Here is an 18,103-nt window from a genome sequence, read left to right as displayed (position 1 = left end):
TGGTTCACACAAAGGAGAAAGTTAACATCTTCAGGTTCACTCTCAAAAAAAGTCACTTTCACTGAATCTTCAGAGCCTGGAAATTTTACGATCATTATACAAAATGCCATTATCCATTAATCTGACTTCTTTTCTAAGTACAATCAGTTCTGATATAACAGGATAGTTCAGTTTTCATGTGAACTCGCACTAAAAGGAAGTCACACACTAGTTACACCATTTAAACCAATGGGGCTGGAATCATATTATAGTCAGTACAGAAAGTTCATGTTCTACAAATAATGGTGTAAATTCTTCAATTGTGTTAAAGCCAATTCACATTGAAGAAACACGCGTTATAGTAGAACCAACTCTAATTTTGCAAAGTGTATTCTAGATGACATCCATTACAGGACCATTTAATATTAAGTGAAAAAAATTACAACCACAGGCATATCTAGAAATGTTAGCTGTAACATAAAACATGACTCAGCACAGTAAAGTGATCAGGCTCTTTGCGATTAAAGAGTGCCCTGTGATAGCCATCAGTGAAAAGGACCTTGACATGTCTTTTTCTCCTCATTGGGCATTAAACTAGATAAGCCAGCCCACTCTAATTACCAAGTGATTTTCTCTTGATCAATGATACTGCACATACACATATCCTATTCTACCTTCCCGCTCCTATCTGGTTGATGCATGTCAGCGAGATGAAACCAGTCATCAATCACATCTTAGCACACTGACTTGTACATAAAACAAAGGAGGTATTGTGTGGGATGCAGGCAGTAGCTTTCCCTTCAGAGTGCCCAAGACTAAAAGTTTGAAATCAATTAACGTTTAAAAAGGAAATTCTGATTGATTGCTGCACATTTATTTTCAGAAAATACTTATTTCCATCCCTCATTCCAACACTCTTTTGGTATGAACTCAGCTTTGATTTTAATACGTGGTTTAGGTCCTTTTTAGGGACTGTTCATTTATCCATAACCATAGGGATTCATATTTTTTAGTGATTATACGCAAGATTCATGATAGGCATTCAGTTGAAGTTTATCAAATATCAAGCTAAGTGTCGAGTTTCTTGGAGAGCCTCTCATTGAGCTCCAGTGTGTTGTTTAGCACAATTCTCCACTGTTCACCCCATTAAGTATGCACCACACCTCAACAGAGCTGTTCTCGCACTAACCTACACTCATTCACTAGAAGTACTCATCATCATTGAAACCTGCTGGGATTTGTGCCATGACTGCCATATTTAAAGCCTAGCTGTATACCTGGTCAAACATTGCCAGCCGCAAACATAATTTGTGGTGATGGAGTCTGGACTGTACTGCAGACTTCCCTCGAAATCCAGTCTGTTCCAGCCATCGAAATCTCATCTTGAGGATTTGATTTGACTTATTATTGTCTCATGTACTAAGATACGGCAAAAAGTATTGCATCAGATAAATGATCCCTGGAGGCATGAAGTCTGCTGTCGTATGATCATGGTAGAAGAATGAACAGCTTTGTATCTACCCTTGGCCTCAATCAGGGGGATTGTGTAATGGAGTCATTAATGGTGTTAGGCGGAATTGTACAGCAGATGCTGCAGATTAGAGTCAAGATTGGAGTGGTGCTGGAAAAGCACAGCAGGTCAGATAGCATTCGAGGAGCAGGAAGAATTGCCGTTTCTGGCGAAAGCCTGATTCCTGATGAAGGGCTTTTGCCGGAGACATCGATTTTCCTGCTCCTCGGATGCTGCCTGACCTGCTGTGCTTCTCCAGCACCACACTAATCTTAACTCATTAGTGGTGTTGCAGAAAGGGTGACCTTTGTTTCCCAGAAACCATCTTTGGAAAGCTTCTGGTCCTTGAAATACAACAGGAGAGCTGTCAAGGATGTCAGCTTCCAAGGTATTTGGTGCAGACTTCTAAGATGTGGTTCTCATGATCACAGATGTCCTATACATTTACTGAATGGAAGTTTTTTCTATTGGTGAAATCTACTTCATTATGATATGGTGCTCTCAATGCATCATGTGTAAATTTTACAACGTTGTGCATCCAGGGGAAGCTACATCGATAAAGCCAACTGCCCGAGCTGCAGCACTGACCTCATCACAGGGTAAGTATGGTGCTGGAAAAGCACAGCAGACCAGGCTGTATTGAAGAGCAGGAGAGTCAATGTTTTGAGCTCCTCGGATGCTGCCTGACCTGCTGTGCTTTTCCAGCGCCACACTTTTTGACTCTGATCTCCAGCATCTGCAGTCCTCACTTTCATCTGTCCTACTCTTGGTGTCTCTCAAGCTGATAGCTGTGCTAAATTTTTATGCAACTGACTCCTTCCAAAGATCTGTGCGGGATCTCTCAGTCTTCAATCCACAAATGGATCCAAATCATTACCAATGCAATTTGTGCCAGATCACATCACTTTGTCACATTTCCCTGTGATGAGAGGAAGTGAGGACTGCAGATGCTGGAGATTAGAGTCAAGAGTGTGATGCTGGAAAAGCACAGCAGGTCAGTCAGCATCCGAGGAGCAGGAGAATTGACATTTTGGGCAAAAGCCCTTAATCAGGAATGAGGCTGGGAGCCTTGGAGGTGCAGAGATAAATGGGAGGGGGTGTGTGGCTGGGGGCAGTTTGCTGTGAGTGCTATAGGTGGATGGAGGTGGGGGTTAAAAGTGATTGGTCAGAGGGCAGGGTGGTGCAGGTATGTGGGAAGGAAGATTGACAGGTGGGACAGGTCATGGGTATGGTGCTGAGCTGGAAGGCTGGAACTGGGATAAGGCGAGGGGAGGGCAAATGAGGAAACTGGTGAAATCAGTTTCACCAGTCAGCATTCACATATGAATGATAACTTAGCACAGTCCTTGACAGAGGCAGCATGGAGGATTCCAACAATTAACTTGTGTCCTCTAATGTACTATCATCTCCCACCTTTACATGAGCTACCTTTGTCACAATTCTTACCTTTCTGCAACCCAGCATACTATCTCAGCATATTGGCTCATCAGAGCAGTGGTCCCTGATAAACCACTCACTGAACAGACCCCTGAGACTGACTGTGGCTTACCCCTGACTTGGGGTCAGGGGTGATTGCCTTCAATGATGAGTGATCAGAATCCTGAGTTATCTCTGTGCAACTCCCCAGCTGACTTACTGCCGACCCCTGGACTGGTCTTACCGGAGCTGCAGAAATGACCGTACCCCACCTTCTCGTCTGCAGCCCTGACCTTGACCACCCCAGGTAGTCGAATGATTGTATTCAAGTTCCTGCGCAAAAAGGAAGACAATGCAAACATGTTGTGAGCATCTGAATAAGCACCGGTAAGTGAACATGCTAAGAGCCTGACGATGCACCCTGTTTCGATACATGAAATGAAGTCCTGTCCCTGCATGCAAAGAGCCATTAGCAGGACTGCAATGAAAGCAGTTGGTGCACTCTGACGTGTGGTATTGACATTGTGACCCCAATTGTAAATAAACCAGAGCTTTGCCATGCTGAAAGTGGTACTGGTACATGTCCAATGTCAACATTTGTGGATGAAGGTTGCAGGCATTTGTTGCCCACGGAATGTGCCTGGAAATATTGAGGAATGCTGGCCAGGATGAGGAACGGGATACAGGCTGAAGCCACCAAGTACCTAGTCTGACTATCACGTTGGGAGTTGTCACCATCTCGTTTCTCGTAAGAGAATAATAAATTGCAGATAAATGAGGGGTGAATTGGTAACAATGAGAAGCTATTTCATGCAAAGTGCCCTCTCACCACTCAATAACCAGATTCTCATCTCATTAAAACCTTTGGTAGAAAATCAGACTTTTTTCTCAACGCTGAGAGTCCTTTTTAAAATCTCACATTTTTTTTTCCATTGGAATCATAGTTGCCTACATGTGTACATGTCAGTCTAAGAATAAGGGGCAAGGCATTCAGGACTGAGATGAAGAAGAATTTCTTCACTCAGAGAGTTGTGAACCTGTGGAAATCTTTCCCTGTAGTGGAAAATTAACAAATTTAACATTTACTGTGAAATCTGAAATGCTTTTCTAAATTTAATACTGTGCCGACCTTGGCAAACACTTTGCAGTCGGGGAGACAGCTTACCTTTATTTGAACTTTGTAAACATTCAAGCCAAAGGAAAACATAAGAACAGTATGTCCACAACAAGGGAATGAAAAAAATAACAATTCAAGTCTTCCCAGTCTTTGTCCTTGATAGTGTGATAAGAATGGTATAAGAAGAGTATCTGAATTATGCTCAAGTGCCCTTACACAAGGTATTTTTGCCAAATGTATTGGTCCCTCTGCATGCAGAGGTTAAAAAATAATGAAGTTCTTTTTCTTTGCTCTTGCTAATAGTTGAGTCAAGTCAATTTAATTTCCATGACACTCCCACAGGAAGCTGTTGGGGCCAGTTCATTAGATACATTCACGAGGGAGCTAGACATGGCACTTGTGGCTAGAGGGATCAAGGGGTTTGGAGAGAACACAGGAATGGGATACTGAGGTTGCATGATTAACCATGATCACATTGAATGGTGGTGCAGGCTTGAAGGGCTGAATGGCCTACTCCTGCACCTATTTTCTATCTTTCTATGTTTACATTGTTCAGGGCTAGGAACATTCCGGCCAAAGATGATTTATAAACAAGTAAAACACAGCTTACGATTCAGCCAAATTTCTCAACAACTCTTTCGCCAAAGCAAACCAAAGCAAATCAGACTTGCTGACTCTGGATTCACAGCACAGTGAAATTAAAACATTCAATGACTCTCAAAATTGCATAATTTGTTCCTCACCAGACTTTACAAATAACAGACTTTGAACACCAAGGCAGTAACAAAAATTGGCAATTTATTATTAATGACGTAAATTGAGCAGAACACAGATGAACTAAAAAGCAATCTAATTAAATCTAAGGTCGAATCCCAATCTTCTTTGATCACCAATCCACTCACATTCTGACAGAGAGACAGACAAAATTTAGGGATAATTTAAAAAATAAAATTGTAATTTGCCAGTCGATAACCATTTTAACAATGAATACCAAGTCTTCATGAAATCTGATGATTGTATTATGGCACATATGACTGTTTATCTTACTTGAATTCTAAAGTCACTGGTCAATGCAAACAGCTTCCGCAGACATCTGGAGGACATTTTCTTTGTGCTTATAGACTGGGATTCTTTTCTCAGGACTTTCAACAGGTTAATAACTGGAGATTAACCAGATAAGACAAAACCAAAACAAAAGGCCAACATCTTCCAAAACGACAGTGCCTCCTGCTTTCAAAATGCATACAAAACCACTTCTTATTTTGTTTCCTCTTTCTTTTTATAGCATTCTCTGTGGTTGGTAGCCAACATCAGTCCTCCCTTGATCAGCCAATTCAAAACTAAATCAGCTCCCAGTCCTCAAGCAAGTGGAGATAAGGGACTCTTGTTCAGGTTGGCTACTCATGATCAAGTGGGATTCACTACTCATGAACCAGTGGGGTTCCTTGGGGATCAGTGCTAGGACTGTACAACTGTTTACAATATATATTAGTGATTTGGAGGTAAGAAGCAAGTGTGCTGTAACCAGATTTGCAGATGACATAATGATAGTTGGAAAGGAAGGTTGTGAAAAGGGATACAAACAGTATACAGAGAAATAGTCAGAGGTTAAGTAAGTGCGCAAAATGATGGTAAACAGAGTAGACTTTGAGAAAATGCATTTTCCTAGGGAGGACTAAAGGGCAGAATATTATTTAAATTGAAAAAAAGCTGCAGAAAGCTACACCACAAAGGGACTTGAGCATACTTGTACATGAAACATGAAAATCTAGCAACAGGGCATCTGGAAGGCCTAAGGAATTATTTCAAGTGGGTTGGACTATAAGAGTAGGGAAGTTTCACTGAAACCGTACAAGGTGCTAGTGAGACCATGTCAGGAGCACAGTGAACAGCTTTGGTCTCCTTATTTAAAGAAAAATAGCATTTCATTGGCAGCACTTCAGAGCAGATTCACGAGGATGATCCATGGTATGGAGGAATTGGCTTATGACCAAAAACAGGAAGGCAGATTATTATCTGAATGGTGGCAGTTTAGGAAAAGGTGAGGTGCAATGAGGCCTGGGTGTCACGGTGGAACAGTCACTGAAGGTTGGCATGCAGGTGCTGCAGATGGTGAGGAAAGCTAATGGCATACTGGCCTTCAGAGTGAGATGAATTGAGTATCAGGGAGTAAGAATGTCTTGCTGCAGTTACACAGGGCCCTGGTGAGGCCACACCTTGAGTATTGTGTGCGGTTTTGGTCTTCTCATGTAAGGAGGTCCTGCTCCTCACAGAACGAGTTAGGGAACTGGAACTGGAGTTGGATGAACTGAGGATTATTCGAGAGGCTGAGAGGGTGATTGATAGAAGCTACAGGGACATAGTTACGCCGGAGAACAGAGGTAGCTGGGTAACAGTTAGAGGTGGGAAGGGGAAGAAGCAGGCAGTGCAGGGTTCCCCTGTGGTCGTTCCCCTAAAAAATAAATATACAGCTTTGGAAACTGTTGGGGGGGACAGCGTTGCAGGTGTAAGCTGCAGTGAAGGGGTCTGTGGCTCTGAGACTCAGAAGGGAAAGGGGGAGAGGAGGAGAGCGCTAGTTATAGGGGACTCTCTAGTTAGAGGGACGGACAGGCGGTTCTGTGGACATGGGCGAGACTCACGGATGGTTTGTTGCCTCCCGGGTGCTAGGGTCCGAGACGTCTCAGACCGTGTCTTCAGAATCCTTAAGGGGGAGGGTGTGCAGCCAGAAGTCGTGGTGCACGTTGGCACCAACGACATAGGTAGGAAGAGGGGTGGGGAGGTCATTCAAGAGCTCAAGGAGTTAGGCTGGAAGCTAAAAGCTAGGACAGACAGAGTCGTCATCTCTGGGTTGTTGCCGGTGCCACGTGACAGTGAGGCAAAGAATAGGGAGAGAGTGCAGTTGAACACGTGGCTGCAAGGCTGGTGTAGGAGGGAGGGCTTCAGATATTTGGACAATTGGACTGCATTCTGGGGAAGGTGGGACCTGTACAAACAGGACGGGTTGCACCTGAACCAGAAGGGCACCAATATCCTGGGGGGTAGGTTTGCTAGCACTCTTCGGGGGGGTTTAAACTAATTTGGCAGGGGAATGGGATCCGGACTTGTAGTCCAGCAAGTATGTTAGCTGTTTGTCAGGATGCCCAAGACTGTAGGGGGGCTGTGGAGAAGGTAGCACTGACAGGGACTACTAGCGGACACAGAGATGGGCTCAAGTGCGTATACATCAACGCAAGGAGTATCAGAAATAAGGTGGGTGAACTTAAGGCGTGGATCGGTACCTGGGACTACGATGTTGTGGCCATCACGGAAACGTGGATAGATGTGGGACAGGAATGGCTGTTGGAGGTTCCTGGTTACAGGTGTTTCAGTAAGATTAGGGAGGGTGGGAAAAAAGGAGGGGGGGTGGCATTGCTAATTAGAAATGGTATAACGGCTGCAGAAAGGAAGTTTGAGGGGGATCTGCCTCTGGAGGTAGTATGGGCTGAAGTCAGAAATAGGAAAGGTGCAGTCACCTTGTTGGGTGTTTACTATAGGCCCCCCAATAGCAGCAGAGATGTGGAGAAACAGATTGGGAAACAGATTTTGGAAAGGTGCAGAAGCCACAGGGTCGTAGTCATGGGCGACTTCAACTTCCCAAATATTGATTGGAAGCTCTTTAGATCAAGTAGATTGGATGGGGCGGTGTTTGTGCAGTGTGTCCAGGAAGCTTTTCTAACGCAGTATGTAGATTGTCCAACCAGAGGGGAGGCCATATTGGATTTGGTACTCGGTAATGAACCGGGACAAGTGGTGGGCTTGTTAGTGGGTGAACATTTTGGTGATGGTGACCACAATTCTGTGACTTTCACCTTGGTTATGGAGAGAGATAGGTGCGCACAACAAGGTAGATTTTATAATTGGGGGAAGGGAAATTACGATGCTGTAAGGCAGGATTTGAGGAGCATACGTTGGGAGCATAGGCTGTCAGGGAAGGATGTGGTGGAAATGTGGAACTTTTTCAAAGAGCAGATACGACGTGTCCATGATATGTATGTACCTATCAGGCAGGAAAGAAATGGTCGTGTGAAGGAGCCTTGGTTGACGAGAGAGGTTGAATGTCTGGTAAAGAGGAAGAAGGAGGCTTACATAAGGTTGAGGAAACAGGATTCAGACAGAGCAGTGGAGGGATACAGGATAGCCAGAAGGGACCTGAAGAAAGGGATTAGGAGAGCTAAGAGAGGGCATGAAAAATCGTTGGCGGATAGGATCAAGGATAACCCCAAGGCATTTTATGCGTATGTGAGAAACCAGAGAATGACGAGAACGAGGGTAGGTCCGATCAAGGACAGTAGTGGGAGACTGTGTATTGAGTCGGAAGAGATAGGAGAGGTCTTGAACAAGTACTTCTCTTCAGTATTTACGAACGAGAGGGACCGTATTGTAGAAGAGGAGAGTGTGAAATGGACTGGTAAGCTAGAAGAGATACCTGTTAGAAAGGAAGATGTGTTGGACATTTTGAACAACTTGAGGATAGACAAGTCCCCCGGGCCTGACGGGATATATCCTAGGATTATGTGGGAAGCAAGAGAGGAAATTGCAGTACCGTTGGCAATGATCTTCTCGTCTTCACTGGCAAAGGGGGTGGTACCAGGGGACTGGAGAGTAGCGAATGTTGTGCCCCTGTTCAAAAAAGGGAATAGGGATAACCCCGGGAATTACAGGCCTGTTAGTCTTACTTCTGTGGTAGGCAAAGTAATGGAAAGGGTACTGAGGGATAGGATTTATGAGTATCTGGAAAGACACTGCTTGATTAGGGACAGCCAGCACGGATTTGTGAAGGGTAGGTCTTGCCTTACAAGTCTTATTGAATTCTTCGAGGAGGTGACCAAGCATGTGGATGAGGGAAGAGCAGTGGATGTAGTGTACATGGATTTTAGTAAGGCATTTGATAAGGTTCCCCATGGTAGGCTTATGCGGAAAGTCAGGAGGCATGGGATAGAGGGAAATTTGGCCAATTGGATAGAAAACTGGCTAACCGGTCGAAGGCAGAGAGTGGTGGTAGATGGTAAATACTCAGCCTGGAGCCCAGTTACAAGTGGAGTTCCGCAGGGATCAGTTCTGGGTCCTCTGCTGTTTGTAATTTTTAGTAATGACTTAGATGAGGGAGTCGAAGGGTGGGTCAGTAAATTTGCAGATGATACGAAGATAGGTGGAGTTGTGGACAGTGAGGAGGGCTGTTGTCGGCTGCAGAGGGACTTAGATATGATGCAGAGCTGGGCTGAGGAGTGGCAGATGGAGTTCAACCCTGCCAAGTGTGAGGTTGTCCATTTTGGAAGAACAAATAAGAATGCGGAATACAGGGTTAATGGTAGGGTTCTTAGTCAGGTGGAGGAACAGAGGGATCTTGGGGTCTATGTACATAGATCTTTGAAGGTTGCCACTCAGGTGGATAGAGTTTGTAAGAAGGCCTATGGAGTATTATCGTTCATTAGCAGAGGGATTGAATTCAAGAGTCGTGAAGTGATGTTGCAGCTGTACAGGACTTTGGTTAGGCCACAGTTGGAGTACTGTGTGCAGTTCTGGTCGCCTCACTATAGGAAAGATGTGGAAGCTTTGGAGAGGGTGCAGAGAAGATTTACCAGGATGTTGCCTGGAATGGAGAGGAAGTCGTACGAGGATAGGTTGAGAGTTCTCGGCCTTTTCTCGTTGGAACGGCGAAGGATGAGGGGTGACTTGATAGAGGTTTATAAGATGATCAGAGGAATAGATAGAGTAGACAGTCAGAAACTTTTTCCCCAGGTACAACAGAGTATTACAAGGGGACATAAATTTAAGGTGAAGGGTGGAAGGTATAGGGGAGATGTCAGGGGTGGGTTCTTTACCCAGAGAGTGGTGGGGGCATGGAATGCGCTGCCCGTGGGAGTGGTGGAGTCGGAATCATTGGCGACCTTTAAGCGGCATTTGGATAGGTACATGGATGGGTACTTAATCTAGGTTAGAAGTTCGGCACAACATCGTGGGCCGAAGGGCCTGTTCTGTGCTGTATTGTTCTATGTTCTATGTTCTATGTTCTATTCTTGCTGTCGAGGCAGTCCAGCGAGAGTTCACCAGACTGATTCCTGGGATGGCAGGACTGACATATGTGGAAAAACTGGATCAGCTGGGCTTGTACTCTCAGACTTTAGAAGAATGAGGTAGGATCCCATAGATATATATAAAATCCTGATGGGACTGGACAGGATAGATGCAGGAAGAATGTTCCCAATATCCAGAACTAGGGGTCATAGTCTAAGAATAAGGAGGAAGCCATTCAGGACTGAGATGAGAAAGAATTTCTTCACTCAGGGAGTTGTGAACCTGTGGAATTCTCTCCCACAGGAAGCTGTGGAACCGGTTCATTAGATATGTTCACGAGAGAGCTGGATGTGGCCCTTGTGACTAAAGGGATCAATGGGGTATGGGAGAGGGTGGGATTCATACTGAGATTGCATGATCAGCCATGATCATATTGAATGGTGGTGCAGGCTCGAAGGGCCGAATGGCCTACTCCTGCACCTGTTTTCTATGTTTTCGTGTTTCTATGTTTCAAAGGCTAAGCAGGTTGGGAGTCTACTCACTGGAGTTTAGAAAAATGAGAGGTGAACACAGTGAAACATGTTAAATTCTTAAGAGGTTCTACAAGATAAATGCTGAGAGCATGAGTCCTCTCATGGGAAAGTCTAGGGTCACAAAATAAGCATGGCAATAAATGAAACTGCACAGTGGAGAAGGTTATGTAAGAATACAACAGGATCTTGATAAATGTGAGATGCTGCATTTTGGAAAGGCAAATCAAGGCAGGACTTACACATTTAAAGGTAAGGTTCGAGGGGGGTGTTGCTGAACAAACAGACCTTAGAGTGCAGGGTCATAGTACCTTGAAAGTGGGGTCTCACATAGACAGGATAGTGAAGAACGTGTTTAGCATGCTTTCCTTTATTAGTCAGAGCATTGAGAATAGGAGTTGGGAGCTCTATTGTGACTGTACAGAACATTGGTTAGGCCACTTTTGGAATATTGTGTGCAATTCTGGTCTCCCTCCTATAGAAAGGATATTGCAAAACTTGAAAGGGTTCAGAAAAGATTTACAAGGATGTTGCCAGGGTTGGAGGGTTTAAGCTGCAGGGAGAGGCTGAATAGTCTAGGGCTATTTTCTGGGTGAGAGATTTAAAAAGGACCTAAGGGGCAACTTTATCGCAAAGGGTGGTGAGCATATGGAATGAGCTGCTGGAGGAGGTCAGTTCTGGATAATTGGGAACATTCTTCTCGTACCTGGCCTGTTCAGTCCCATCAAAATTTTATATGGGAGGCCAGTACAATTACAATATTCAAAAGACATCTGGATGGGTTCATGATTAGGAAGGGTTTAGAGGGATATGGACCAAGTTCTGGCAAATGGGATTAGTCCTCATCTATCCTTAGATTAATTTAGGATATCTGGTCGGCGCGGGTGAGTTGGACCAAATTGTCTGTTTCTGTGCTGTACGTCTCTATAACTCTACAAATGTCATCAGCATCATCTAGACAGTATGGAAATGGAGGAGCAAATATTTAGAGTGAGGGGAAGATAAACCAGGCGTGGAGATCATGAACTACCATGCACATGGCTGACTCCAGATTTGGGAGTGATGTAGGGCAGCCAAACTCTATAAGGGTCAGGGGAAATGCACAACTGGATAAGATATTACAGCTCTGTTCATCAGCATAGAAGGATCTGGTTAAAATAATAGTTTAAAAATAAACTTAAGAGTATTCATTAAATGACCTAAAATTGACACGGCTTTCAGACGAGAATCATTTCCCCAATTTTCTTCACCCAATCCATCAAGACACTAGAACAGAAATATCTCCCCATTATACAGATGACCCTAGAATTTTGCAAACATTTCTGTGAAGAACGCTCTGCGTCAAGTTTGTATGTATTATACTTCTGTACAGGAATATCATATATCATTTTACTCATGCCAGATTCTAACACATGCTTGCAGCATTAGACTAAAAGCAAATCCTCAAGGGATCAGTGGAGTTAACATTATCAGTTCCTGTAACAATTTGCATCAGAGGAACATGAATTCATTGATTTTCGAGAGGTCTTCTGATGGGAACATGTAAATCACTCAGAAATGACTCAGTTCATCAAGTCAATATCAGTGAATTCTGAGCCTGGGGTTTTGAAGGGCCAGTCATCAAGGCTGCCTGTGTTCTCCTGGTCATGATTTGCTGGAAAACAAAACAGAGGAAAATAAAGTATATGAAAATTAATGTCCAGATTGAAATGAGTTAGCATTGCTTTAATTACCCAGTTAACAATGTGAGATGGTATTGCATTACAAGCTAGGATTAGAAAAGAGAGGATGTTATTTACAAATTTATTTAAAAGATGATAATTAGACAAGCTCCAATTTGAGCGAGCATAGTATACTGCCTAGTCTTCTCCAGTTTCAGGTGATTATTTGACATCCAAAGAAATCAGAGAGACCTTTTTTGTCCTGCACAATCATGTTAAAGATATTTACATTGTGTTCATGGTAAATTGTCTCACTCACTAGGATTGCACTCAATCACCTAAGCAAAGCAATGTGTGGTGAGACTTCCCAATGTGAACATAAGATCAGAAATCTATGTTTTAACAATTATGTTCAGGAGTTATACCAGCTTGGTCTTCCCTGCATATGAAGTTTGATTGATTAGAAACTTCATTGACAGAACTATATAGCAAGGTGACCAAAACTGAACACAATACTCCAAGTGCGGCCTCACCAACGTCCTGTACAGCTGCAACATAACTTCCCATTTTTGATCCCCTCCCCATTATACAGATGACTTTCCTGAACCAAGTAGTTCCTCAGTACATTTGGTCTTCTCCCCGTCACCCTGTCCATTTTCCTCCACAAGATGTGACATTCATATTTGTCTTTCCCAAAATGTTACACCTTAGGATTGGTGTAGTACCATGCAGTACCACAGCAATGTGGTTGACTGGATTCATTTGTTCATTACTGATGAGCTGCATGTGCCAGTCCTTACCACCAGAGGCAGCTGGTGATCAAAAGGCATCAGCAAGATACCTTTTGATAATTTTTCATAAAATGTCAACATCTGTTCCCCTACAGTCTATGTCTTCCATGCCCTTTTCCACAGTAAACACTGATGCAAAATACTCATTTAGTATCTCTCCCATCTCCTGTGGCTTCACACAAAGGCCGCTTTGCTGATCTTTGAGGAGCCCTATTCTCTCCCTAGTTACCCTTTTGTCCTTAATGTATTTGGACAATGTAATTCAATTACTGGAAATTGTAAGTTAATGGGACTGTTGGCTCCGCACACTTATTTAGGTATGCATTCGGTTTGAATGTATCACCAAAGCATGTAAGCATGTAAGCTTCATCACATATTTATGGGACAAGTCTGAAACACAAACACTCACAACTCCTGGGACTCATCTTCATAATCCCACCTAGCCACCCATCCCAAATTGTCAGTGGGTTCATGGACAGGACAGTGCCAATCTGCACTAAGGGCCGGAAGGCAGGATAAAAAATAAAAATAAAAAAAAACAGGAGCATTTAAGAAAAGAAAAAAATAGACAGGACTGTCAGAGGTTGTTCTCATGTTGAGAGCTGGCTGTGAGGGAGCCGAGCCAATGTCAAGCACGATGCACGTCTCAATAAAGGGTCACTTGGTGACGGGATACTGGCCTCTGTGAATTTATTTCAGTGGCAATGAGAGAGAAAAAATACTCCTTAAGAAATTCACTCACAACAGTTGTCTTTGAATTGGGTGAGCATTTCTGGCATCATGCCATTATTTGGGGAGCTCGACTCGTCTGATCCTGCCATCGAAGACTGGGCTCAGTATGTGGAAAGGGCGATGAGGCAGACGAATTGCAATGAGTAATTCTCCCACAGCTTTTTCAGTTATTAGGAACCTAATGTTTCCTGATGCACCAGATGCTAAAACCGTTCGAGAGGTGATGGACTTAGTGAAGGAATATTACGACCCCAATATTACTTCCTCTAATTCTGAGACACTTAGCAATTTTACTCGGCAGTTCGAGAACCTGGGAATCCATGTCATGATTTTTGACGAGGTTAAGGCAACTGGCAAAGCATGTGGCTTTGGTTTAACTCTTAATAAAATGCTGAGGGACCATTTTGTGTGTGGAATTAATGAATTACCATGTAAAACGCCTTCTAGTTGAAGCCTGCATGGACTTCAAACAGGCGCTACAATTGGTTTTGTGGTGAGAAATTGCAGCAAGTGGAATGCAATTGAAGCTGTCACCCTTGCCAGGCCGACTGAGCTGGGAGGGACACCGCTTTTGTAAAGGCAATTGCATCGCCTCCCTCAGGAGATACCCTGAGCAGAGGAACCCTGGGTCAGCACACAGCAAAACCCCAAAACAAACCAAGCCTTGGCCAAATGGTTAAAATTTTCTTCATGATCTGGGCCGGCAAGCAATTGTAGTTTCTGCTGATATGAGGATTCAATTAGAGACAAACAAACTGCAAATGCTGGAATCCAAACAGGAGGCTGGAAGACCTCAGCAATCCAGGCAGCATCAGAAGGTGGAGAAGTCAATGTCAGGAAGGATTCCACTTTAAATGTTGACTTCTCCATCTCCTGATGCTGCCTGGCTTGATATGTGGACTCAAGGCAGCAAAAGGGTCCCACCCAGCCTGAATTGAGTAAGATAACTCAGAGGCTGCTGTCTAGGAGAGTACACACCCTGGAAGGTCCACCTACTTCTGGTTTGGGAAAGGTAAATTACTTTGCAATGCCCAAATCAGAGCTAATCAAAATAAACATCTGGTTAAATGATTCTAATGGATGTCGATACCAGGACGGCCATTTCAGTGATCGCAGAACTAGTCGTTAACAAAATTCACTCTGGACTGCAACCCTTAAGTTTGTGTAAGACTGAGAACCTACACCAGGGGGACCTTTATAGATTAAACATTCAACTTTGGTTCCAGGTTTGTATGAGAAGCGACTGCTTCAGTTATCAGTGATTATCGTAAAAGGCTTGGACCCAAGCCTGATAGGATGAAATTGGTTGAGAACGATTCACCTTGATTGGCTCAACATTTTTAAATTGGAAAATGGCTGCCTGAGTAAAGTCCTAACTAAATACACAGAGGTTTTTCAGGAAGGTCTAGGGACTGTCAAAGGAGCTAAGGCCATCTTGCATGTTGACTAGGAAGCAATTTTGACAATTTTGTAGGGCCCGCCCAGTGCTGTTTGCCTTATGGGCAAAAGTAGAGGCAGAAACCTGAAGGCTGGAAAGCGAAGGCATCATCAAAGCAATCCAGTTTGTGGGATGGGCAACATTGGTTGTAGCAATGTGAAGCCTGATGGGTCATTTCCCTCTTGTGGGGATTTTAAACAAATGCACTTTTTGCATCTGGATAAGTCTCCAATCTCGTGGATAGAGGACATACATGCAAACCTGGCAGGAGGGCTATCTTTCTCAAAACTGGACATGAGGCATGCTTAATTGCAATTGCGTTTAGATGAGACTTCCCAGAAGTATGTTACAATTAACACTCTTAAGAATTGTACCAATATATTAGACCCTGGTGGAGTTCAGCCAGTGTCTGGTGGTGACCTTTGCTGTGGACATTCACGCTTGATCCCCACAATAATAGACACGGGGAATCTCTCAGCCTCAATGCCTTTATCTCCTGAAGAAGAGGATGAATTTCTTCGGAGACACTCTGTGCGCAAGAGGCGAGCTACGGTGTGGTACATACCACTCATATCTGAGGCTGAGTCAGAGGAACCAGACCCGATACAAAAACGGCACAGGAGAGGCTACAAAATAAAAAAATGGACTGAAATCTCTGGATATGGAGGGTGAGGGATGTAGTGATTGTAATGAGGTCAGCCAGGTAGACCTCACTGAATAGGTTAAGAGCCCCAATTGGGGAGTCCGGGCTGACAGATATAAAGAGGAATGTCAGAGGTTTTGCTCAGACTGAGACCTGGCTCTGAGGAAGCCAAGGGAGAAAGTGAGGACTGCAGATGCTGCAGATCAGAGTTGAGAGTGTGGTGCTGGAAAAGCACAACAGGTCAGGCAGCATCCGAGGAGAAGGACAGTCGATGTTTCAGGCATAAGCCCTTCATCAGGAATTGGGTATGGCTTTTCCAGCACCACACTCTCAACTCTGAGGAAGCCAAACCAGTGTCAGGTACCGTGCACATGTAAATGAAGAGCGATTTGGTGATGGTATACTGACCTCTGTGGTTCCCTATCTCCTGGCTATCCAAAGAAATGCACAAAGTTCAGGTTTGCCCATTACAAGTTTACTCTGCGTATTTTAGGTTGCATACTCCTGGGTTTACAAAATCCTACTTCAGTAGAGCTACCGAAATGGCAAGCGTCTATTTAGGGACAGCACATGTGATTCCTGGGATTGTCCACCATTTTAGTTCTACTCTGGCCATTAATAGGAAAGTAAAACCAAAGCCCATGCTGACTTCATGCATCTTCCATTTATAAAAAAAATCTGCTACATTTCGATGGTGTTTTAATCAACAATATTTACTGCCCTCTCATGACTTAAGGTCAACAATGTCCCTTTGAATCATACTCAGCATCATAAGTTGCAAATTAGAGTCAACGAAGAGCTCATGTCACACAAGCCTGCATCTGTTACTAAATGCCATAATGCAGTGGCTCTGCAATTGCCAATAAGCTTTTCCTGTGCAAAAAAAAGGTTTCAGAAGCTAAACAATCTGGAGCAACTTGCAGAGGTCATGCAACAATTTATAATTATGTCGTACTATTAATCTAATAAGATGTCCCAAGGATTTCCAGGAAGTATTGTAAACAAATTGCAATAACAAGCCAATTGAGGAGATATCAGGGTGTTTGAACAGTGGCTTACAGGCAAAACATGAGAGGTGGAGAGCTTTTTTGGGATGCCAAGATTAGGGCCAAGGCAATTGAGTTACAGCAACTATTACACAGATTTCTACACATTGTGGGGATCAGGCAGAGTTCATGTTAATAGGCAGCAACCAAGTGCTTCCAACCTCCACAGGAACCTGCATCTTTCATTTCCGTAACATAGATATATAAAAGTCTCTAACTTATTTGAGTTAGAGACTTTGATATACAGTATCTATGTTACGGAAATGAATGAAAACCAAGCGATATCTCACTTCAGGTCTCTAGGTTAGACATTTTAATAACTCGATCAGAGATCACCTATCTGCACTTTACTTTGTGGCACTGAAAGAAGAGAAGAAGAAAGCAAAATATTATGTTCTTTGGCATTTATAAAGAAATATGTTAATTTTGCCTATTATTAGAAGCCTCTTATCAGAATGTCATAGGGAGTAATTTGTGAAATAGCTTTCTTATGTTATAAATGACTGCGGTTCAGTGATCCATAAAACTTTGTGTGTGTAGAATGTAGCACCTAAATAATTAATATCTCTGGTCCCTGCAATGTATTATTGCTTTCTGTGTCATTACACAACAATGTTATCAGTGGTGCTGTAAATGGGGCTGCATTCATAAAGCACGTAGTAAGCATTGATTGGTATACAAATACTCATAAATTATCTCTGAGGAAAACACTAACCAAAGACAGATCTGCTGCCAGGTTGTGCAGACGTGAACACATGTTGTGCCAGCCAAACCCATGGATTAACAATTCACTCATTCTCCCTTTAGATAGAAGCGGCTTATACGATAATCAGACTGTCAGCATCACAAGAGCTCAGAAATTTCTGAGGCTGTAATTTGGCCTACGATTCTGGCGAGATATCTGTTAAAAATTCACTTTCCACCTATTGTCCCGAAAGTTCCAGGTTTGTAAACGTCAGCCAGGATGCAACTTCAGGAAACCTCCATCACAGCCCTCCGATTTTCCAAGGAAAGGCTAGGTTCGGATTTGCTACTGTACAATTCGCCTGGGTCCAAGAAAAATTTTACTCCTTTACATAATCCTAATCAACAGTCTAGTGGAGTGCATGGTTCAAGTTTTTAAGTCCTTGATTGTTACCCGCCTTGAAATAGAGCTAGATTCTAAATACTACATTTAATGGAAACA

General features: G+C 43.4%; 1 protein-coding gene across 2 annotated transcripts in view; it reads right to left on the bottom strand.

Moving 5' to 3' along the window:
- Window positions 1–9,842: 9,842 nt before the first annotated feature.
- The window catches only part of LOC122554243 (uncharacterized), a 103,807-nt gene continuing 95,546 nt past the window's right edge, over window positions 9,843–18,103 (bottom strand). For both annotated transcript variants that reach the window (XM_087976501.1, XM_043698964.2), the window contains exon 6: window positions 9,843–12,260. In XM_087976501.1, coding sequence (XP_087832627.1) covers window positions 12,169–12,260 — 92 coding nt within the window. In that variant the 3' untranslated portion in view covers window positions 9,843–12,168. The remainder of the gene's footprint in view (window positions 12,261–18,103) is intronic.

This window comes from Chiloscyllium plagiosum, unplaced genomic scaffold (genome assembly GCF_037043375.1).
Source record: "Chiloscyllium plagiosum isolate Xiang-an unplaced genomic scaffold, Cpla_swu_hap1 HiC_scaffold_1, whole genome shotgun sequence".
NCBI lineage: Eukaryota > Metazoa > Chordata > Chondrichthyes > Orectolobiformes > Hemiscylliidae > Chiloscyllium > Chiloscyllium plagiosum.
This window is presented reverse-complemented; position numbering and strand designations above follow the sequence as displayed.